General features: G+C 42.3%; 1 protein-coding gene across 1 annotated transcript in view; it reads left to right on the forward strand.

The window, feature by feature from the left end:
- The window catches only part of SCARB2 (scavenger receptor class B member 2), a 76,272-nt gene that overhangs the window by 17,715 nt on the left and 35,361 nt on the right, over positions 1–23,196 (forward strand). Inside the window, exons 2-4 of the mRNA XM_003985268.5 lie at positions 5,162–5,319; positions 19,580–19,727; positions 20,822–21,010. Of these exons, the coding sequence (XP_003985317.1) occupies positions 5,162–5,319; positions 19,580–19,727; positions 20,822–21,010 (495 nt within the window). The remainder of the gene's footprint in view (positions 1–5,161; positions 5,320–19,579; positions 19,728–20,821; positions 21,011–23,196) is intronic.

The raw sequence follows: 23,196 nt of genomic DNA on the forward strand, positions 1-23,196 counted from the left end.
TGATTCAACTAATCAATAATGAGGCAAAAACTGGGAATGTGGAGGGTCTGAGTCTGGCCTTGTCTAGGGATAAACAGTGAGGGGAATCTTAGCTAAGTCCTATGGAAGAGTGTTTCTTTGCAGGAAGCCATTTCTTGGAACACAAAAGGGGGGTAGGTTCCTGAATCATTTACTGCTTTCCAGGAGCACTAGGCTCTGGTAAAATTCAACGTTACCAGGAGCTCAGGTTTAGAGTGAGTCCTAGGGTGGGAGGCTGACTCCATCTCCTACTAGCAAACCTTAGGCATTCCCCTAACCTTTGAGCTTTGGTCTCCAGAAGTGTAAAAACAGGGGAAATGATTTTCACTTTGTAGGTTATTAAGGGAGATTACATGAAATAAAGGGCAATATTGTGCCTGGCTCTCGATAATGCTCTGCAGCTCAGAAATCTCCCATGGCTCCCCATTGTATATCAGATGAAATCTAGGCTCCTATGACCCCAACCTACCTCTAAATGAGTCTCTCTACTCCTTATAAAACCATATGCAGTCACACCTAACACTGTCCCCTCTCTGTATGTTTTATTTTCTCATTCTCCACATTCACTATCTTTCTGATTAAGCGGAGGATTCCAGGAGAGATGGACACGGAACAGGCAGGGAGGAAGGATAGTTGAATCAACTCTGGCTGTCCATAAGGTGTCTATGACCTCCCTCTGCTTGCTAAATTTTTATTTTTTCTCCCTGGCTCATTTTAAGGGCTGCCTTTCTCCATCTCAGGTCATAGAATCCACTATGTGAACACTCGCGAGACTGTTGTCTGGTATAGTCACTGGCCATGTATCATGTGCTACTTCATACTGTCGGTTAAGTTGCATGTGTGTGTCAATGCTCCCCTAAGTGGAGGCCAAGCTCCTGGCATGCAGAAACCATACCTGTGTTGATGGATATCTCTGACCATGCCTAGCACATACATAGTGTTTTGAGGACTTGCATTCATAGTTCTATCCTTTCCAAGAACCACCATGGGTATAGCACTGGTTTAAATAGGTTTTAGGAAAGGGGGGTCATGGAAGGACACAGATTTTTTTTCTTTCCACCCACAAAAGGAACTGGCTGTACTTAGCTCTTTAGGGTACTGGATTACTGAGAAAATACACAAACTGATAGGGATTAGATCTATCATGATTATGTGATTCTAACAACACTATTGCTTTCTGGTATCTGAATGTGACAACCACTTCCTCTGGTATACTTTAAAGGCTCTTTGGATTCGTAGCTAGAGAGCTGCTGTTACGAGGCTTGGCACTTGTAACGCTTGTGACTTTGCATTTGACCACTTGTCAAACATGGGCAATTGCCTCCTGGTACCCCTCTGCACCCCTCTCCACCCCTTCTGCACCCCTCTGATTGCCTCCTAGCAAGTTCTTCTCACCTAGCCTTTTTTATAAGTAAAGATGATGGAAGCTGGTGTCTAAGTTTTCTAGAACTATATTTTGTTGATTGAACTAATGTTTCTTCAATAACTGCACTGTTCTAGACACTGTGGGGAAGACTAAAGGGGGAAAAAAGGACCCATTTTTGTAGGTTAGCACCTTCTATTTTAAAAAGCTAACAGTTAACTTCGTACATGACCATAGTGAATAGACACACTTCCCTTCCCATTTTTGCTTGCTGATATGGCCTGCTTCATGTTGATTCCTGTTAACTTCAATTTTTACAAGATGTTTTCTGACCTGGCCCCTTTTTTCCTATGAAACTCCTATGTAATGTGTTTTGGGGTTCAAAGGAAGAGATGATCCATCCAGTGAAAGGGGTATTACTCAAGGAATTCACAGAGGAGAGGACATTATTCCCTTGCCCTATTCTGGAAATTTATGGGCAAGAAAAAGAGGTCCTTATTTAATGAAGCCAGACAACTTAAAAAATATCTATCCTCTAGAAGAGAAATAAATTGTTTATATGTTAGATTTCTCGTAGTTAACATATTAGTTTTGGGTAGGTTAAATTCATGTTACTAAGCTGTTTCTGGAAGCTATATGTGTACTTTATGGTGGAGAAACTCTACTGTATATCTTGTATAACTAAAATGGGTAGTATATTTATACCTGTTGTTTTTTTATTTTTGTTTTTTTTTTAATGTTATACGCAGAAGTAGGGTTGGAAGGTAGAGAAGAGCCACCCAGGATTCCAGACCTAGCTCTGACATTAAGGAGCTGAATGAGCTTCCGCACACCCCCTTACCCTTCCAGAACCCCCATGTCACCCCTTCTCGACCTCAGCACCCTTTTCAGTTCTGGTGTTCTCTAGCTCTCTGAGCCTGACTCTTCAGATAACTAGGACTCCGGTTTAGGAGATAAGATAAAAGACCACAAGCGTTTTAAAAAATTGCCTGAAGTGACTGATTCAGCTGCTCAGGTGCCGGGCAGAGGAAGATCAGTGCATTCAGGGCAGGTGGCGAGGGCTTCTGCAAGGAGAGTCCGAGCTGAATCCGGGAAGTTGGAGGATAGGAGTTTCATGGTTTGTCTTTAAATTTTTCTGTCTCATCAAGCTGATCTCTTCTCAGCAAATCAGTCCTGGTAGTAAAGGCCAAAAATATTTCAATAATGTGTTGTTTGAGTAGAAATCTGATGATTAGACATTTTCAATGGATGCCAAACCACAAATAATCTCCAGTTCCATGGCATGGCCAACTCATGGATGTACATTTACTTTCAGCCCTCCAGATCACCAGCTTTGCTTTGATGAGCTTAGGTTTTCTGCATTCATTTATCCTAGAGCCACTTTGTTTTGTCCTGCAGAGATTATTGAGATTTTTTTTTTTTTTTTTGAGAGGGAGAGACCAGGAGCAGGGAAGGGACAGAGAGAGAGAAGAGAGAGAATCCCAAGCAGGCTCTGCACTGTCCATGTAGAGCCCAATGCAGGGCTCCAACTCACACACCATGAGATCATGACCTGAGCCGATACCAAGAATTGGACAGTGAACCGACTGAGCCACCCAAGCGCCACAAGATATTTTCTATTTATAATAGAGCAATATAACTAAGTTTCCTTGCAACATTCCTTCTATTAAATTGTGGCCTGGACTAATAAAATTTGTCATTCTGGGGGTGGCTGGGTGGCTCAGTCGGTTAAGCATTAGACTTCGGCTCAGGTCATGATCTCACGGTTTGTGCGTTCAGCTCCGCATCAGGCTCTGTGCTGACAGCTCGGAGCCTGAAGCCTGCTTCCGATTCTGTGTCTCCCTCTCTCTCTGCCCCTCCCCCACTCATGCTCTGTCTCTGTCTCTCTCAAAAATAAATGAACATTAAATTTTTTCTTTTAAATAATAAAAATTTTAAAAATAAAATAAAAAACTAAAATTGACATTCTTTTGTGTGCTGTGTCACAGTACATTTTAGCATGTGGTATCTAACATGTTTTGAAGCCAGTCCCTTTGTCTGTTGTCACTCAAAGCCTCACTGCCAGAGGTGACCTCAGAGAATGCTTCTCTTGCAGTCTAGTCTTATTGTTTCACTGCTGGCCTTGCATTGTCTGTGTCATTTGATCTCATTTTCCTCTTTTGATCTTCTTTAAATATTGTTTTCAATATCAATTTCTTAGTGGTTAAAAAAAATTTGGAAAATACCAAAATTCATCAAGGAGAAAATAACAGTGATCCAGATTCCCAACATTCAAGAGTTAATGACTGTTCATATTTCAGGTTGTTTATTCTCAGTCTGTCCCTTTATCTTTCTTGTGTACTTCAATAATTTTTACTGTAAAAAATGCTGATTTTCCTCCATTAACAAGTTGAGGACTGTTAGGACCTCGACCTATTAACAGTAGGTTTCTGTCTCTTAACCTTGGCCGCTGTATTAATCAGGCTTCTGTTGCGGTGCTCCATAACAGACAGTTTTCAAATCTCAGTGTCTTGTAACAGTGACATTTATTTCACACTCTTGGTGTGCCCCATGGCTGTAGTTTGAGGTTGGCTGGCCCAGCTGAACTGGGCTGGACTCCAGGTTTCATGTCTGGTCAACACATCACCATTTTAGGTGAAGGATCAACAACTACCTGAAGCATGCTTTTCTCTTGGCAAAGGGTGGTTAGTGGAAACTTGCCATGCTTTTTAAGGCCTTAGCTCAAAATTTGGGTATTCCCATCCCACCCACATTTCATTGGTCAAATCAAGTCACTTGGCCAAGCCTGAAGTCAATAGGGTGGAGAAGACTACTCCTCCCATAGGGAGCCAAGGTTTATTAGGTTGCTAGGGTTTCTGTAACAGATACCACAGACTGGGTGACTTGAACAGCACAAGTTCATTGTCTCCCAGTTCTGGGTGCTAGAAGTCTGAGATGAAGGCATCAGTAAGGTTGATTCTTTGGAGGCCTCTCTCCTTGACTTGTAGGTGTTGTCTTCTTCCTGTATCTCCACATGGTCTCTCCTTTGTATTTAGTCCTAATCTCTTCTTATAAGGACATCAGTTATATTGATTACAGCCCACCCTCATGACCCCATTTAACCTGAAATTTCTCTGTAAAGACTCTATTTCCAAATGCAGTCACATTCTGAGATACTAGGCATTAGGATTTCAATATATGAATTTGGGAGGGGGCCCATAACACATGGTAAGGGTGGGAAACGCAGGAAGGATTGTAGATAAGAAACTCTAAGCAGTTAACATCAGTAAAGCTCAGCTTCCTAATCTTTAAAACAGGGGTTTGCTAGGGATTGAATGAGAAAATTCACATAAAGCCCCTACTGGTGGAGGTGGTAAGGATGGGTACGGTTCTACATCACCTGAAAGAACCAAATCCAGCTTTCTTGGTCCTATTGCCTTGTTGTACCATATGGGCAAGCTACCTTCCACAGCAGCGTATAGTCAGTGGAATCTTCATAATAAAGTCAGTAGGACTTTTGGGTACTCAACCTATGATCTTGGTTTTGCTAACACCGTTTCTACCTATGAGCTATGGCTACCACCTTTTCTTTGCCCCAAATATTTATTGAAGACCTTTAATGGCTTCATAGGGCTGTGGGCTTCATATTGACCTAAGACATGGCCCTCCTTCTAAGGGACTACAGTTGAACGCCTATGAAAATAAGTGAGCCAGGAGGTCAGAGCAGGGAGTGACCCTCTCTCTGCCTCTATGTTCAAAGCCAACTGCCTCACACAATCTCGTTTTGGTTTTCTCCCCCAGAATATTGTATTAAGGAATGGTTCCGAGACCTTTGATTCCTGGAAGAAGCCCCCTCTGCCTGTGTATGCCCAGTTCTATTTCTTCAATGTCACCAATCCAGAGGAGATCCTCAGAGGGGAGACTCCCCGGTTAGAAGAAGTGGGGCCATATACCTACAGGTGAGTCCTGACCACATCCCTGCCATACCAACCAGAAATATGGAGTGGCTCCACTATGGCCTGAGTCCACATCTCTTCCCACGAGCCTCCTCTGTGTGCTGGGTGGGGAGTGCAGGTTTTGGTTAAATTTGTCTGAATGCTGCTGATATTTGACACATGACTATGACACCTCAGTAGAGAGTGACTTTATGGACTAGGGCCACTCTCAGCCTGTTAGTTTAGAAATGCAGATGCTTCCTCCTGAGCTAGCAGAAGGTGATTATTGAGCCATGAAGAGTTATTCCCTATCCCCAACCCTTTTAAGGTTGTCCCTTGATTCTCTTTGATGACTTTTAAGGCCTTTGTCTGTCTCCCTCCCCCACGTACAATTTTAGACCAGGTTCTAGAACTTGTGGTTGGTCTGTAGACAGGCCTTTCTTGTGTCTTATTCATTCCTTTCCCCACTGGTCCTGGGTATGAGATAACCAACTGTCAGGGTGGGTTAGAGTCTTTGGCAGTGACCACGAGCTCCAAACACTGGGGAAGTAGGAGAACTACTTTAATCATATTTTAGAAGGTTAATAGGGGGAAGTACTCTGGGATCTTAGGGTTAGAGCATTTTCCCTATTGTTGCAATACCCCTCTCCCCCACGTCCCCGCCCCCCTCAATAATCTTTCCAACAAAGTTTCTCCTTACCACATTTAAGAAAAAATAGTAGAGGGGGGTGCCTGGCTGGCTCAGTAAGTAGGGCATGTGACTCTTGATCTCAGGGTTATGAGTTAGAGCCGCATGTTGGGTGTAGAAATTACTAAAAAAAAATAATAATAATAATAAATTTTTAAAATAACAGAGGCAGCAGATAGCAAGATCTTTTTTTGTGTGTAGAACTGCTAAATGGTAAAAAAAATGCCTCAAAATTCTGTTGTAATCTATTGCTCAATAAATGGTTGCTGACTAATTTACATTATGAATCAGTGCTACTCCCTGTGCAAGAATTCAGAGATAAAACTCTTGGTCCCTGCCTCAGGTGCTCATGGTCTAGCTCTGGAGTCGAATGCCTGTTTTGACTCACAGCAGCCACTTACTAGTGTTTTCCTCATCTGGAGATAAAAATAGGACATCCACCACAGGATTGTTATCAGGGTTAAATGAGCCAATGAGTCAGTATTGTTAAAGTGCTTAGATTAATGCCTAGCACATAATTAGTGCTAAGTAAGTGTTTGATACAATTATTAGTCTTTGCGGATTGTCTTAGTCTGTATAAATCAATATCCTGATTTGTAACGATGACGATGAACTTGTCATATAAAGGAATTTTAAGTTAAGAAAAAAAGGGATGGTGGGCACCTGGGTGGTTCCATAGGTTAAGCATCTGACTCTTGATTTGGGCTCCGGTCGTGATCTCATGGTCATGAGATCAAGCCCTGAGTTGGTTTCTGCGCGGAGTGTGGAGTGTGCTTAAATTTCTCTGTCTCCCTCTCCCTCTCCCTCTGCCCCTCTCCCCCTCTCACACGTGCATGCTCTCTGTCTCTCTTTTAAATAAATAAATAAATAAATACATAAATAAATAAATAAATAAATAAATAAATAAATAAATAAATAAAATTTTTAAAGAGGAATCTTAAATAAATACTTGGGTCTTCACTTTAAAAATTTTTTTGTATGGGTTTAATACCTAAAGAAACGGTGTACTGGGTAGAGCAGGTCGTGTTTCAGGCTGTCCTGCCTGGGGATAATTGGCAGTTGTGCTAGAGATAGGATCTGAGTGTCCTGTTTATCTGTTTTATCGTTTTGCAATTTTCACCATTTTTTATTGTGATTAAAAGAAAATAATATAAATGCATCATAAGTGTGCAGTTCAGTAGAGTTGCATATATTTTTACACTGTTGTGCAACAAATCTCTCGAACTTTTCGTCTTGCAAAACTGGAACTCTGTACCCTTTAAATAACTCCCCTCCCCCTGTGTCCCAATCCTTAGGAACCACCATTCAACTTTGTTTCTATGAATTTCACTGCCTTAGATGCCTCATATGAATGGAACCATTCAGTATTTGTCTTTTTGCTTTTTTATTTTTTCACCAATTTTTTTCAGGTCGGGGGGGAAACTGCCTCCATGTAAGAATGAACTCACCTGAGAACTAAAGAAAATCCTAACGATTTTCCCTCTGGGTCTCCTGGACCTGTTCCTATGCTCATTATCCTCATCTGAGAAAAAGACATGCATTCTCATCACACTGCACCCAAAGAAACCCAATACTCCATTAAAATGTCTTCTGGGCCTTGTGTCTTCTAGCTTAATAATGCTGTTGTAAGTGTGGTCATGGGACAAATAAATCCTAGAAGTAAAACAGTCTCTGATTGTTACCATACTCCCTCCATGTTCCCATTTTATTTTTTTTAAGGTTATTTATTTTGAGAGAGAGAGAGAGAGAGAGAGCAGGAGGGGCAGAGAGAGAGAGCAAGAGGGGCAGAGAGAGAGAGAAAGAGAATCCCAAGCAGGCTCTGTGCTGTCACAGCGCAGAGCCTGGTGAGGGGCTTGAACTCAAGAACTGTGAGATCATGACCTAAGCCGAAGCCAAGAGTTGGACGCTTAACCCACTGAACCACCCAGGCGCCCCCATGTTCCCATTTTAGAGGGACCAAGAATTACTCGTCAGAAAAAACTCAGGAACATCTTACAGGGGGGGTTCGTAACTCAGGATGCACAGATTCCTAAGGGGTCCATGGATAGAATTCAAAGTGGTCTGTGACTTGGGTAGGAAAAAAATTATAATTTATTTTCACTAACCCCTCACTAAAATTTAGAATTTCCTTTGAGTATAAATGTAGGCAACAAACCACCGTGGCGTAAGCAGTACCCATGGCTTCATCAGGAACGGAAACACAGATATTGTTGCGTCTCATGATAGCTGTTGCTCAAGATCCATTCGTTTTCATAAATACTTCAAAATTACAGTAATTGTTAGACTTGCTGCTGCATCTTATTTAAAGTATCAATAAAGAAGCATGGTATGTTACCATATCACAGATTTTTTAAATGATACCTGTATTTTCAGCAATTGGTTTCCTTTGTGATCCCGAGAATTTTGTTCTCCGTATGTAAAAACATTCATCTGAGAAAGGGTCGATAGACTTTACCAGATCGCCACAGGGAAGATCAAGAACCCTGAGAGCAGATCCAGTAGTTTGGAAGGCAGGTTGGTCACTCATTGATTGTTTCATATTTGCTCCTGAGTTTGCCTTCCTCTGGTTTTTCTCCCTGCCCTGGTCGCTCTTCGATTCCACTGCCGAGGTGATTTCCCAAAGGAAAGCCTGGCATTCCCTTCCCTTCCCTACTCAGTCAGGGTCCTAGTGACTCTTCCTGTATGAGGTATCAGGCCTGAGCAATCTGGCTCCTTATGTATGTCTAGCTTCTTTGTTGTGTTTTAATTTTAACTTAATGTTTTGGCACTCTCAACCTCGGATTTTATACTCTAACCAGAGCTGTCCAGCAGAAATTTACTATATAGGTAATAGAAAATTTTCTAGCAGTCACATTTTAAAAGGGTGAAATTAATTTTAATATTTCATTTACCCCAATGCGATCCCAAACGGTGTCATTTCAACATGTAATCAATATCCAGAATTATTAATGAGATCATTTATATTCTTTTCTTTCCCCCCATGTTAAGTCTTTGTAATGTGTAGCACATGTAATCTTGGACTAGCCACGTTTTGAGTGTGTAACAGCCACATGTGGCTGGAGGCTACCATATTGGACAGCACAGTTCTAAGTGTATTCCGGTTGTTTGTAAGTGCCCAGACACACTGCTGTGCCATTATGTGCAGTTCCCTCAGTCAAGAATGAATTCCCTACCACTTCTCTCAGCTCTTTGGTGCTGCTTCCTGAGACTATGGATGAGCTCTCCCTGGTATATGTGTCGGTTACAAAGTGACTAAATGCATTTTAACAATTGGTTACATATTTGTCTTTCTTCCCAACGTACTGAAAGCTCCAGGAGGGGCAGAAACCAAGTCTTTCCTCTCAGAAAATCCCGTGCCTGGTGAATATTTGTGAAACAAGTGAATGGAACATCCTCAGCCATGGCTTAAATCCTTAGGACGCAAGAGGAGAAATTGTTCAAATCCACAGAATGCAGGTAGCTCAGCTGGGACCACAGGACTTAATCATGGAAGCCCAGGAGGCAAGGATAGGTTCAAGAAAGAGGAACAGGGTCTTGGAAATGAATGGCTTGGTTTAGGAACAGATGCTCGCATGTGCCGTGCAAACTGCTGGGCGTTCTTCTCAGGGTTGAGTGGGTCGTAAGCTGGAGTTTGCAGAAAAACATGGCTTTTTAGTAGCACTTATGGCTCTTCTTGTGAGCCTTTTATAGTCATCTAATGGATCTGATTTCTATCACTTGTGATTTAATTATGCTATTGTTTACACAAGAAAGATAGAATACTCCAGTAACTCCTGCCCCAGTGCTTGATAGTTCCATGGGTTCCCTCCCAACTGAGTCACCTGCCTTGATTGTGTGCAAAGGGGCCTGGGGCAGGAAGGGGAAGGCGCACTGGCCTCCAGTCCTGCAGGCGAGTGCGGAATGGTCTTGGTGGTGGGAAATGTCCCAGAAGAGGACGAGGGCAAGGCCACACTGAGCTGTGGAGGCCCTGAGTAATCTGACATATGGTTCACAGCGGCACGTTTCCCCAGAGGTTCACTTATGGGTGACTCGAGAATATTCATGTTTTTGGAAAAAGATGATGGCAGTTCTGCGAAGTAGATAAAAACCAGTCAGTCTGGTTTAAGGAATGTAGTGCGTTATTTACATGGGTATAAAGCGTGGGTTGAGCAGCCCTGAAACAGACCTGTCAGCAAGGAGCTAATCTGCCTCATGGTTCTGTTGCTTACCGACATATTTGCCTAAAATGTGTATCCAGTGTATGATATTCATTGGCGTCTGCAGCCTTTTTGAGATTCTTTTAATTTTGTCAGGTTTATTTTTCTTTTTTGCCTACTAATGAACACATCGAAAATTAAAAAGAAAAATTAACTTGTCCAAAGGCTCTTTCAATGAACTTTCATATTCCTAAGACATACTTGCTAAATTTACAATATCCCGCTAAATATCTCCTATTTGAGTTTCTTGGTTTTGCTGTTTGGATTAATTTCTTTTTTAGGCTCATATTATTGCTTTAATAGTAAAGGAAGAGACATTAGGGATAAATATCTCATAAGTGTTGTTTTGTTTTTAGTGATTCCTTGACCATTAAGTAGTACTGGATTATAAAATAATCAATCTATACAATATCATATGCAGCACTACCTTTAAAAGCATAATCTGTATTTTATATTGTTGACCCTAAAAGTGAAACAACCAGTTATAAAATGGGTTTATTCAGGAATAGCAGAGGAATTGCAGTTCAGGACATGCAGCTATAGCAAACCATAGGCAAGTCTTAAGTTCAAAACAGAGGAAAGTTACTTTATAGAGAAAAGTAGGAATTGGGAGGGGCTGTTTTGAAAGGACGTCCGTTGGAGGGAAAATGAGAGTTCAGGGTGATGATGGTTTCTTATTGCTGACTTGTATTTTCTTACTGGCCGGGCTCATTGCTGGACAAGAAATATTTTTGGTTTCCGTCTGCTACCGAGGGCAAGTTGGTAGGGTGTGTGAGCTCCCTCTTCTGGACTCCCGACTTTATTTTAAATTAGGTTACCTTTATTTGGTTTCACATTATTATAAAAATAACATATATAAGCAGTAAAGATAAACTTGAAAATGAAGTAAAGTAAGACAAACTGCTACCATCCATGTTTTCACTATCTCACAGATAACCAATGCTTCTATTTTACTGGGTATCTTCTCAGCCATTTTTCCATGGGTGAGTTTTACTTTTACATGGTTATCAAATTCTATATACCTATGTATGATATGCATCAACATATACATAATATGTATATTCTACTCACTTAATATTACCTTATAGGTATTTCCCCATATTATGTCTTTGTCTTGTAATTCAACCCAAGTCCATGTGCCCAACATGCAGGAAAGCCAGTCACTGATACTTGGAATGTGCAGCAAGGAAAGGGTTTATCGGAGAGGCATCCAAATGAAGAGTCAAGGGGAGGGCAGGTCTCAAATCCCCCTCCCCAAAGGGTTGTGGTTGCATGTATTTAAGGATGCGGGGTCAGAACGTCATGGGGTATATACTTGAATATGCTGGTTGGAAATAGGGTGAAGGGAGGTGTCTTTCTTCCTTTTGGAGCATGTGTGCACATTCAGGAATGGTTGTCTCCTCATTGGGATACATGTTCACTAAATGGCAGAGGAAGCATGGTAAGTGTGTGGAGGGGAGATCTTGGGGTGTGCCATCACAGAGGTTACTTTCGTTCACTCCTGATCCCTTTGGCCCAACCACAAGAATTCTTCCCCATTTCCTCCAGTCTCAGCTACTCTTATTGGTAATGAGTCAACTTCTGCAAAACAAGCTTCTAAATCAATCTGATTTAACAAGGTTTCCTTAGAGTAGAACAGTCAAGCATTTGTTAACTCACCATGTTGGGTTCAGTCTTTACACAAAAACATTTTAATGATGGTAATCTTCAGGAGCTAGAGGGAATATATTATAGCACTTTACTTAACCATTTCCTTTGTCTTGGATGTGTAGATGAGCTCTCATTTCATCTTTTGGTTACCACATGGGTTGACTGTTCTCCCCACGTTTGCCAGCAAATTGTATTTCCACACTCTTAGCTCTTATCTTTTGTCTGCTGCCTATCTGGGTTCCGGTGTGTTCGTGCCACTTTTATTTTTTTTATTTTTTTATTTTTTTAATTTTTTTTTCAACATTTATTTATTTTTGGGACAGAGAGAGACAGAGCATGAACGGGGGAGGGGCAGAGAGAGAGGGAGACACAGAATCGGAAACAGGCTCCAGGCTCCGAGCCATCAGCCCAGAGCCTGACGCGGGGCTCGAACTCATGGACCGCGAGATCGTGACCTGGCTGAAGTCGGACGCTTAACCGACTGCGCCACCCAGGAGCCCCTCGTGCCACTTTTAATAATGATATTAACTCTTCATCACATTTGTGACAACTGTCTTTCTATTGTGTGCCTTTTTAATTTTTAAATTTATGTGTAGTCAAATCTATTTTCTGAACTTTCCTATCATTTCTGAGCTTAAAAAGTCCTGTTCCCTTCAAAGGTTTCATATTCAAGTCTATTTCCTTGTACTTCTCTTGTTTTACATTTAAATTCTTAGGAATCTGATCAGTTCTTTCCTTACAATTTAGCAAAGGTAGGAACTTTGTTTAAACTTTCTAATTGTGTCTTATGAGCCCTTTGGTTCTTTACTCATCTTCAAAACCAGCTGTATACATTTTTTTTTAATATTAAAGAGCTGATAGAAAACTCAGAAATGCCAGGGTTATTGTCTCATTATAAGAGAATACTTATCTCTTTTTCTAAACCTGACTCAAGCTCTTCTCTGATATCACCTTTTTGTTTGTTCCAAGATAGAAACAGAAGTGGCTTTAGATAAATTAGTTTAAAAAAAAAATCCTTGAACTGTTTGAAAGTAAGAAAAATAGAAAATGATCTCTCCTGCTCCCCACTTTCTTACCTTGATGTCCAGGTCCTTGTGAGTTTTAAATGCACATGGCAGTCCTGGGTGACTGGCCTGCATGAACCAGGTGGGTTGGGGTAACACTTCAAGGATGGGGGACCATTTCCATCTTTAGAAGTGAAGTTGTTTTCTGCACAGCCCCCAACAAATGCAGACTGTGTTCTCCCCGCTCACCCCCAGTTTTTTCTCAGAATTCTGCTTTTGGCTCTAGGTTTTTAATCTTTCACTTAGTTGACAGGGCAATGGTAACAGGAACTTAAATACAGGAGCTGCTCAGTACTGCTGGGGATGGAAAATATTCTTATGCCCTTCAAGGTTCTTCTAGCTGGTCTAAGAATTAAATTGACACAAGATAAAGATTATCAGGAGAGTCAAATTTAACTATGTACCTACGAGGGTGCATGTAAGCATGAGATTCCAAAGACAGCCAGGCAAAATGAGGTATATATGTCATTCAGAACTAAGGAGAATCGGTTGGGAGTCTGGGACTTCAAAAGGAAGGAGAACAATTTGCAGGAAGATGAAAAAGAGTAAACTTTTGGTAAACAAATGTCTGCAGGACCACTCAGAAACAATGGGATATAGAGGACTCTGATCTAACAGGCCTTGCCAGATTTCTCCCTGTCGTGTCTAGTTCATATTCCAGTGTGAATCTGTGGTGATAGCTCTCTTCCAGGAGCAGGTTCTCTATCTAAATTCTTTTAGGCAGTCAGGGAAAGGTCAAAGCTTCTTCCTGAGTCATTTGGGCCTTGATTGTTTTCAGGGCGAGATAATCAGCATGCCAAAGTGGCACATCTGGAGGCAAGTGGTCCTGAACCCCGGTGGCACCCCTCCTTTGGGCAGCTTCCCCTCCTCTGCCCTTTCTTCCTTGGGAGGCACATCCACTCTGTGATTCACTTCTCCCGTGACACAGCTGTTCAGCTCAGCTGGCCCAGAGCTGCAGGCCGCTCTTTCCAAATCTCCTCTTGTAGTGTGTCCTCTTCCGCATGACCACAGTTTTGCTCACTTCTCCATGCAGGAAACACATCCAATGCATTCATGCTGTGCTGCCTGCCCTCGCGCTCTCTGCCTCTATTTGGAATTCCCCCCACTCTCCCACCTAGGGGAAGCCTCCCCCTTCCAGAACCAGCTCCCGCATGATGACAACCTCAGGACTCCCCTTCCGGTGCCCTCCTTCCCTCCTTTGGGTGTCTGGCTAGAGCCTCGGGTCCACTTTAGAGCACTTTCCACATGGGAGGTAACGTTGGAACAGCAGTCTTGTCCTCCCATGCTGTACCGTGGATTCCTTCGCAAACAGAAACCAGATCTTCACGTCTCTCCATCGCAAGAGCTTCTTGTAAGCCCGCTTGTACATGGTATTAGTAACTAATGCTTCCTAAGCACTCAGTATGTACCAGGCAGTATTCTAACCAGATTACAAGTTTATGTGGACTTAATGCTCCCAACAACCTTTTAAGGAAGGCATGTTTTTATCTCCATTTTACAGATGAGGAAACTGAGGCACAGAAGCAGTAAGTTCTAAGTCACAGAGCTAGTAACTGAGGAAGCCAAGGTTGAATGCACAGCCTGGCAGTCAGCTGTTTACCCATACTTCACCTGATGTGCTCAGTCACTGCTGACAGTAAATCTCAACAAAGAGCGGTGTATGAGTGAAGAACCCAGTGGGTGAAAGATAAGGATTATATGACAGTATTGTATGTATCTAGTTTATACAGCATCTCCAAGAAATTAGATACTGCATAGATGTTAATTTTCCAGCTTATTAAAGGTATTCCTTTTGATTTCCTTATCCTGGGCTATTGTTTATCTTCTGTGATTGGTGAGATTATGTTTAATCGTTCAGGGGTTTAAAAACTTTTTTGTTTTATAAAGTAAGAACTCTGGGGGTGCCTGGATGGCTCAGTTGTTTAAGTGTCTGACTCTTGATCTCAGCTCAGGTCATGATCTCACAGTTCGTGAATTCGGGCTCAGCATGGACAGTGTGGAGCCTGCTTGGGATTCTGTCTCTCCCTCTCTCTGCCCCTTCCTTGCTCCCTCTCTCTCTCTGTCTCTCTTCCTCTCGAAAACAAATAAATAAACAAACTGAAAGAAAAAAGTAAGAACTCTGTTTTAATGAAAAAATGTTTTTATATGAAATACCTCTAAATTCAATCTTGTATTTTCCTGCCTGATTAAATAGTGCGTGGCATATAACTCAACCTTTGCTTAATGTCTAGCATCATCACTGTGATTAAAAAATAGTAAGCCATCATATGAGCCTGTGATGTCCTGGGGCCTTCAACATTGATAAGATTTATTAGATCCACTAAATACCACGGATCGTATCAGGCACTCTCAAGTACAGTTCCTTAATTAATTGTCTAGGTCTAAGATTTGCTTTGCCATTTTTTTTTAACCGTTGCTTCTATTTCTGGAAGTTTCTTCAGTCTTCTTGGACACTGTAGAGCAGTAATCGAGCCCTTCTTGCTCTCAGTCTGCTGTTCAGCTGGAGACCACCCTGCTTCTAGTTGACTATCGTTGATGAGCCGTGGGGGAGACCTGGGTAACCAGACTTGTTTGTATTATTATTATTAAAGCCCCTCTCCTCGCACTGTGGCCTCTTTGTGGTTGCCAGAAGAGGGGAAACATTCTGGGTTTCCTCCATCAGTTGCTATTTTGACAGGGAGGCCTCCCACCATCCCTTTCCTTGGCCTCTGCAGAGCAGGAGACCACTTCTGATAGCCAGTGGCACCGTGTTCCTTCAGTTAGAACACAGGCCATATGTCAGTCATGCCTCAGGGCGACTGATGGCTGTGGGAAGTCATGTGGCTAGCTGTGAGTGACCTGACGTGGCCCCTTAGCGCCTGCCAAGGGAATGAAGTATTTTTATAGTTTGGTAATCCTTGCTTTGAACTTTTGAAATTTATTGAGAAAACAAGTCAAGTTATAGTGCTTCAAGTGATTGGAGCCTCCACGATCGATTTCCTTTTAAAACACTAGGTTCTTATGGGCTAAACGATAAAGAAAACACTTAAAAAGTCATCTCCAGAGTCAGTAAACACAAGCCAACGTAAGTGAAGCAGGCTTGGAATTATTCAGGCCTCTGGTTCATGACATTTGGGTTCAGTGAAAAAAATGTTAAAAGCCTTAGCAAGGTTATCAGTTTTCATCATTAGTCAGAAAGCTTGGCAAAGTTGATCCCTGGGCTTCTGCACCTGGGTTGGGTCCCAGCTCTTGGCTCCTTGGCCTAGCTTTCTTTGAGGGCAAGTTTGAGGGCAAGTTGGTTTTCACCCTGGGGACACTTTTTCTATTTCTGGTTCCTTAGTGGTCAGCGAGGCCACCGCGGGGTCCTGGGCCGCAAATACCAAGAGCTATGCCTAGAAAAGGCTGTTCCCTTCACCCTCACTACAGGGAGGCTCTGGGACTCACCAGTGGGGAGGGGTGCCCCTCTCTTCAGGCAGCAACCTTGGTGCAGGCAGGGGTTTGCCTTGAAATGTCCTCCTCCAGCTCTAACAAGTCACTTTGCGTTAACTTACGTGTAGAGTCAAGGAGAACCTTGGACGTGGATTTAGGTGACCAGGATTCCACACCTGGTTCCCACACTTGCTGGGGAGTCCTGGGCTAGTTTATCTGAATCTCTGTCAAAGAACTGGGTTGTGATTTCTATATAAAGGTCTTTGGTTACAAGCAAGACAAGCTATCTCTGGCTAATTTAAATGAAAGGGGATTTATTTGAAGGCTATAAAGTGGGTTACAGATTCCAAGGAGCAGCTGGGAAGAGAGGACAGCTTTAAAGGTCCACATCACAGGAGTGCATGGCTCATCATGTGTGCACCACAGCAAGAGGAAGCCATCTTTCTACTGTGTTTTGCATTTTTTTTTCAACTTTTTTTTATTTATTTTTGGGACAGAGAGAGACAGAGCATGAACGGGGGAGGGGCAGAGAGAGAGGGAGACACAGAATGGGAAACAGGCTCCAGGCTCGGAGCCATCAGCCCAGAGCCTGATGCGGGGCTCGAACTCACGGACCGCGAGATCGTGACCTGGCTGAAGTCGGACGCTCAACCGACTGCGCCACCCAGGCGCCCCATTGCATCTTTTTTTTTAAGTTTATTTATTTTGAGGGACTGCCCCCCCATCCCCCACTGCCAGCAGAGTCCAATGTGGGGCTCAAACCCACAAAACTGTGAGATCATGACCTGAGCCGAAACCAAGAGTTGGATGCTTAACTAACTGAGCCATCTAGGTGCCCCAAATGTGTTTCACATCTTAAGGCTTTGTGCTCAGGATCAGAGGCCTAGGGAATGGAACTGGTCCAGCTTGGGTCCCACACCACCACCCAGTGCAGGAGAGGAAGGAAAACGGGGCTCCCAGCAGAAGAAAAGGAAATGAATGAGTGTCAGACAACCAGAGTCTGCAGGTTTCATTCTGTGGGCATTTATGAAGCACCTGTTGAGGGAGGCCATGTGATACAGTGGAAGAGCACTGTGTGTGATTTAGAACTTAGCTTCAAATTCTGACTCTTTTGATGCCCATCTGTGCCCTTTGTTTCCACATCTCTAAAAGTGGAGCCAAAATACTTTCTCTGTCTGTACCACGGGCTTGCTGTAAGGACTGAATGGAATCAAATTAAATCGTGTGGTTAAACCCTTTGAGGAGCTACGCGGGGTCAGATATTTATCTGTTGCACATAACTTCGTGCTTAATGATGAAGAGCAAAGATATCTGTTTTGATGCATATATGTGTATATGTTTGCTTGTTATTTACTTGTCTATTTTTATTTTAAATTCTGGAAAGTGAGGGATACAAGTTTCATTAGCTTGCTTGGAGTACCTGAAGCATCAAGAGAATTCCTTCATAATCTAAATGATGTCACTAAGCAGTTTACAAAGACCTGGTACAGACAGCCAGCTCCACCAGTGTTCAGAAAAGGCCGGTTGTGGTCAGGAAAGGCCTTGGAGGAGGTGGTGGGTAGCCTTTGTACCTTTGTCAGAATTATAAACTCTTATAGATTAGCCCTGTCCCATAGAAATACAATGTGAATCACATATATAATTAAGATTTTTTTCCAGTAGCCACATCAAAAAAAAAAAAAAAACGAAAAAGAAACAGGTGTAATTAATCTGAGTATTTTTTATTTTACCCATTGTATTAAAGTACTATTATTTAGGGGCACCTGGGTGGCTCAGTCAGTTAAGCATCTGGCTCTTCATCCTGGCTCAGATCAAGATCTCGCGGTTCCTGAGATTGAGCCCCATGTCAGGCTCTGCCCTGACAACATAGAGCCTGCTTGGAGCTCTCTCTCTCTCTCTCTCTCTCTCTCTCTCTCTCTCTCTCTCCCTCTCTCTTTGCCCCTCCCAACGCTCTGTCTCTGTCTCTCTCTCTCAAAATTAAAGAAGTAAACTTAAAAAAATAAAAAATAAAAAAAAATAAAATAGCATCATTTAAAAACAGGTAATCAATATCAAAAAACTAAGGAGATTATTTTACACTCCTTTTTTTGTGCTGTTTTTGAAATCTGATGTGTATTTTACCCTTACAACACATCTCAGTTTCGATAAGCCACAGTTCTACGGCTTAGCAGACACATGGCTACTGGGTCAGACAGCCGAGTCCTAAATAGAACAGGAAGAAGAAAAGGTAAGCAGCAGAGGGAGAGAAACAATAGACACAGGAATTTTGTGAACATCTACTATGAACCAGGCGGGGCCAGGACTAGCATAAACCATTGGATGAACAAAGTATCGGGTCCTTTTACTGGTCCTTTAATAAACTTTTTATTTAGAAGTTTGACGGTTTGTTCATCGTGGATGTTTCTGCATTAATTTTGATTTTTCAAAATGCATTGCAATATGATTTACCTTCAGTACTGAGTGTTCTGGCACCTCTTTCGTTTTGTACACAAGGCAAGTGCCTCACACCCTCCTTACCCTAGTGATGCCCTGGCTCCAGGCCCTGTCTGTGAGCTTTCTAATACCTCATCTGGGGGCATGAACCTGAACCAGACTGAACTGCATACCAAAAACAGGAGTGAACTCCTCTAATGTCCTAAGTCTTGGGCACTTATTTTGTCAAATGAATTTTGAACGGAATTCAAGCCAGGAATAAAAAGGCTTTGAAAAAGAAATTGAAATTCAAACTGATCTATGAATTGAAAAATTGGAAAATATTTTGGGAGCAAACTATCACTCCAGAGAGAGTTCAATGGCCTTGATTCCCTGGTAATGGTGACCCTTGACCATCGCATTTCCCAAATTGTAGGGGGGAAAGAATGAAAAGGCCAGTGTGTTGAGAGGACTGTATCCCAGGACTTATTTCCTTCCTACATGCCAGCTTTAATCTCTAGTTGTTAAGGGATCAGTATCTGTAAGCTCTCTAGAAAATGATTATAGTGGAATGTCTTATTGAAAATAACGTCCATGCTAAAAGAAAGGTAAAGTATTGCGCTTTTTTTTTTTTATGTTTATTTATTTTGAGAGAGCAAGTAGGGCTGGGGCAAAGAGAGAAGGAGAGGGAGAATCCCATCGGCACTGTCAGGGCAGAGCCCAATGCGGAGCTCAATCCCATGAACCGTGAGATCATGACCTGAGCCGAAATCAAGATTGGATGCTCAACCAACTGAGCCACCCAGGGGCCTCTTGCTTTTTAAAGTGGTGCCTATTTTCAAACAGAATGCTTTTCTTTCTTTTAGGGAACTTCGAAGCAAAGCAGATATTCAATTTGGAGATAATGGAACAACAATATCTGCTGTTAACAACAAGGCCTATGTTTTTGAACGAAATCAATCTGTTGGAGATCCTAAAGTTGACTTGATTAGAACGTTAAATATTCCTGCAGTGGTAAGTAGGCATATTTAGTATCATTATTGTGGCTTGCAAGAGAAAGGAAAAAGCCAAGTTAAAGCTGTTATGGGTTTTACATTTAGGAGTTACTAACTTATGTTAAAAATATACAGATGTAAAAATATAAGTATACTTTTTACAGTTTCCTTCCTGAAAGTTCATCTGAGACATTTTATTCTGAGGTTTCTCAAGCAAGATTTTTTCAAATGGTGACAAAATGTGAATTTTAGGATTTTCCCTCCCACGGTTTCTTGCTGTGTCTTGGGGATCAGCTCTTGTTCAAATAAACATGTCTCTAGGAGTTGGGGCCGGCGGGGGGGGGAGGGAAGGGAGTGGATAGCCAATAATTTTTTAAAGATTTATTTGCCCCTTGTTTTGGCTCAGAAAATCTAGCAACAGAATTTGCATACACTTCTTACTTTAGATTTCCATCTTTGATTTTTAAATTCTCAAAATATACACTGATATCCCCCCCACCCTTCCCAAATAGCAGAGACTGGGCTGCTCACAGCCTAGCAGGATTTCACTGTCTGTGTTATGACAATCCCATCCAAGAAAGACACATGAGACCCTGGAAACTTTCCTATTCACCCACAGCAACCCCTCTGAGGCTCCCACTCTAACTACAGGGTGACAACAACATATGCAGCTGGACACTCATGGTGGACTCAGGAGGGAGAAAGTATTAGATCCCATGTTTGGCCCTGCCCTGCTGCCTACTTGCGGGGGGGGGGGGGGGGGGGGGGGGGGGCAGGCAATCTCTGGCTCCCATCAGAGGGGAAGTGGCGCCCCCTTGTGGCCAAAGATGCCAGTGTATTCACAAGCATTTTTCTCGTTGCATCTGCAGTGCAGGGAGAATTGGAGAGCTTGCAAGTGGGAACTACACTCACACTTACAAAATACAATACTGAAAAAGGAACAATAACTGCAGAGTCTCATTTGTGCACATGTAGCCAAGGAGGATCTCTCTGGCTGACTTTGCAGCTCTTCAGTCTTAACATTTACTTTTAAGTTTCCAGCCCTTTTTGCTGAAGGGGCCATAGGAGAGTGGGGTGGGAACTCTGCCATCTGAACCTGCCTGTGTTTCTCAGACTGCCATGGAATGGGCCCAGCTCCGCTTCCTCCGGGAGCTCATCGAGGCCCTGCTGAAGGCCTATCAGCAGACGCTCTTTGTGACACACACCGTGGACGAACTGCTCTGGGGCTACAAAGATGAGATCCTTTCCCTCATCAGTGTTTTCAAACCGGAGATCTCACCCTATTTTGGCCTGTACTATGGGGTAAGTTGATCTTTCTTTTTAGATCCTTTTTTTTTTTTTTTTTTGAAGGAGCATGGATGCACAAGCGGGGAAGGAGCAGAGGGGGAGAAAAAGAATCTTAATTAGGTTCCATGCTCATCACAGAGTCCCACATGGGGCTCAAGCCCACGACCTTCGGTATAACCTGAGCTAAAATCAAGAGTCTGATGCTCAACCAACTAAGCCACCCAGGCGCTCATAGAGTCTCTTTATTCAGGTGATGAAGGGGCGCTGCTAGCCAGATTTCATCTTCATTTTGAGTGTCTTCCAGAAAAAAAGACCAAAATTGCTTGGAATTCTAGATGTCTTGTAGAGTATGTGAAAAACAAGGAAGTGTTCTAGTTTTTAGGTGGGGGGAAAAAAACCCTTCTCCCACAATTTCGGCATGCCGCCAGCAGTGACTTTGAATGAGGGCAGCTATGAAAAATACAGAGTATGACTGTGCCATTAATCAGGTGCAATCTTTCAAACTATCATAAATTTCAGTGATAGGTGCCAAGTCTTCATTGATGGCCTAGGGGCTGAACCCATGCATCAGCCTGACAGAGACAAGAAACTAAGTAGGAACATGATAGTCCGTTAGAGGTGGGAGCTACGTGTTAGATTTTCAGACATGTCATTCGTGAAAGAGGATGGATAATTTGAAACTCTGTGTCCCTCATCTGTGATTTCTTACGCTTATAAGTGGAATTTTGTGTGGTTCCTTGCAGATTTTATTCACTTTGGCTTGAAATAAAAAATATATCAGCATTCAAGTATTTATTATTCAAAGCATATGTTATTGCTGTATGAGTTTCAAATGAACTAAAATTAAAAGCAATTTTAAAAATCCACATTCCCCTCTATCTGTCCCCCCTACCAAGAAACAAAAAACAGAAAGCACTTGAGTAAAATGGATAGTGGGAGGTTGCTAATGACAAACTTAAACTCAAGAAGAAAGTGTCAGGTTAAGGGTGGGGTCTGAGATTGTGATGAATTTCCTCACCTTTAAATCTGTTGTTATTCTCTGGTTCTCACTACTCAAGAATCTTACTCTCATCCTGTTATATCCTAGAGTGTTCCTCTAGGGCAGATGGTGATAATGCTGCCCTGTGCATTCAGGGGTATACAAAACTTAGAAGCCATTCAAACAAAATAGTGAAAAAGTTCTTAACATTATGCAAGAGGCAGGGGTCCTAGAAATAGGGTTCAACTCACCTTGAATCCTTCCCTCTAGGGGAGCAGAATTGATAGATGCTCTCTAGCAGATCCCATCTTGGGGTGCCTGCGTGGCTCAGTCGGTTAAATGCCAACTTCAGCTCAGGTCATGATCTCTCAGTTCGTGAGTTTGACCCCTGCATCGGGCTCTGCCAACAGCTCAGAGCCTGAAGCCCGATTCGGATTCTGTCTCCCTCCCTCTCTCTCTGCCCCTTCTACTGCCCCAGTCTCAAAAATAAATAAACATTTAAAAAAATTTTAGAAGATCCCATCTAAAAGGAGCCCACCTTCCATAAAACCAGAGGAAGCACTGATTTCTTAAGCTGTGACTAGACATCCCTTCTGGAAAAAAATATCTGGTGAATTTCCAACAGAGATACAACAAAGGTTACTTTAAGGCCCTTCGGGTCCAAGTGGTTTCTGTCCACCTGCAAGGTAGATCCTGTTCCTAAAACCTCAGTATTTTTCAGGTAATTTTTCATTGTACAGCTTGCTTTTTGTTGTTGTTGTTTTTACATTACTGACTTCACCTGACTTCTAACTAAGATCCTTTTGTATCTTTTTAAAATGTAACCCACATTTATGGACTGGTTAACGAATTGGCATTTTTATTTTCCCAAAGCAAGGTTGTATTCTTTTATGTGTTTATTTATTTATTAATTTATTCATCTCGCTGCCTTGCCCTTTGTCGCTCCTTGTAGACACCGTATCTCCACAAAGCTCTGTACCATCGCTCAGTTAGATTCGTACCTTGAGTGCATTTCCCACATCCAGGAATAGAGCATAAGACTTGGAATCAGAGTGCCTCGATTTATGTTCTGACTTTTTTCACTTAATAACTGTGGGGCTATTTCTAAACCTCAGTTTCATCATGTGTAACTTGAGGCTAAAAGTATCCACACTTCAAAAATTGTTTTGAAAGGCTAAGTGAGAAGTCCATAAAAATGCTTCATAAACTCTGAATCACAGTA

This window comes from Felis catus, chromosome B1 (genome assembly GCF_018350175.1).
Source record: "Felis catus isolate Fca126 chromosome B1, F.catus_Fca126_mat1.0, whole genome shotgun sequence".
Classification (NCBI taxonomy): Eukaryota; Metazoa; Chordata; class Mammalia; order Carnivora; family Felidae; genus Felis; species Felis catus.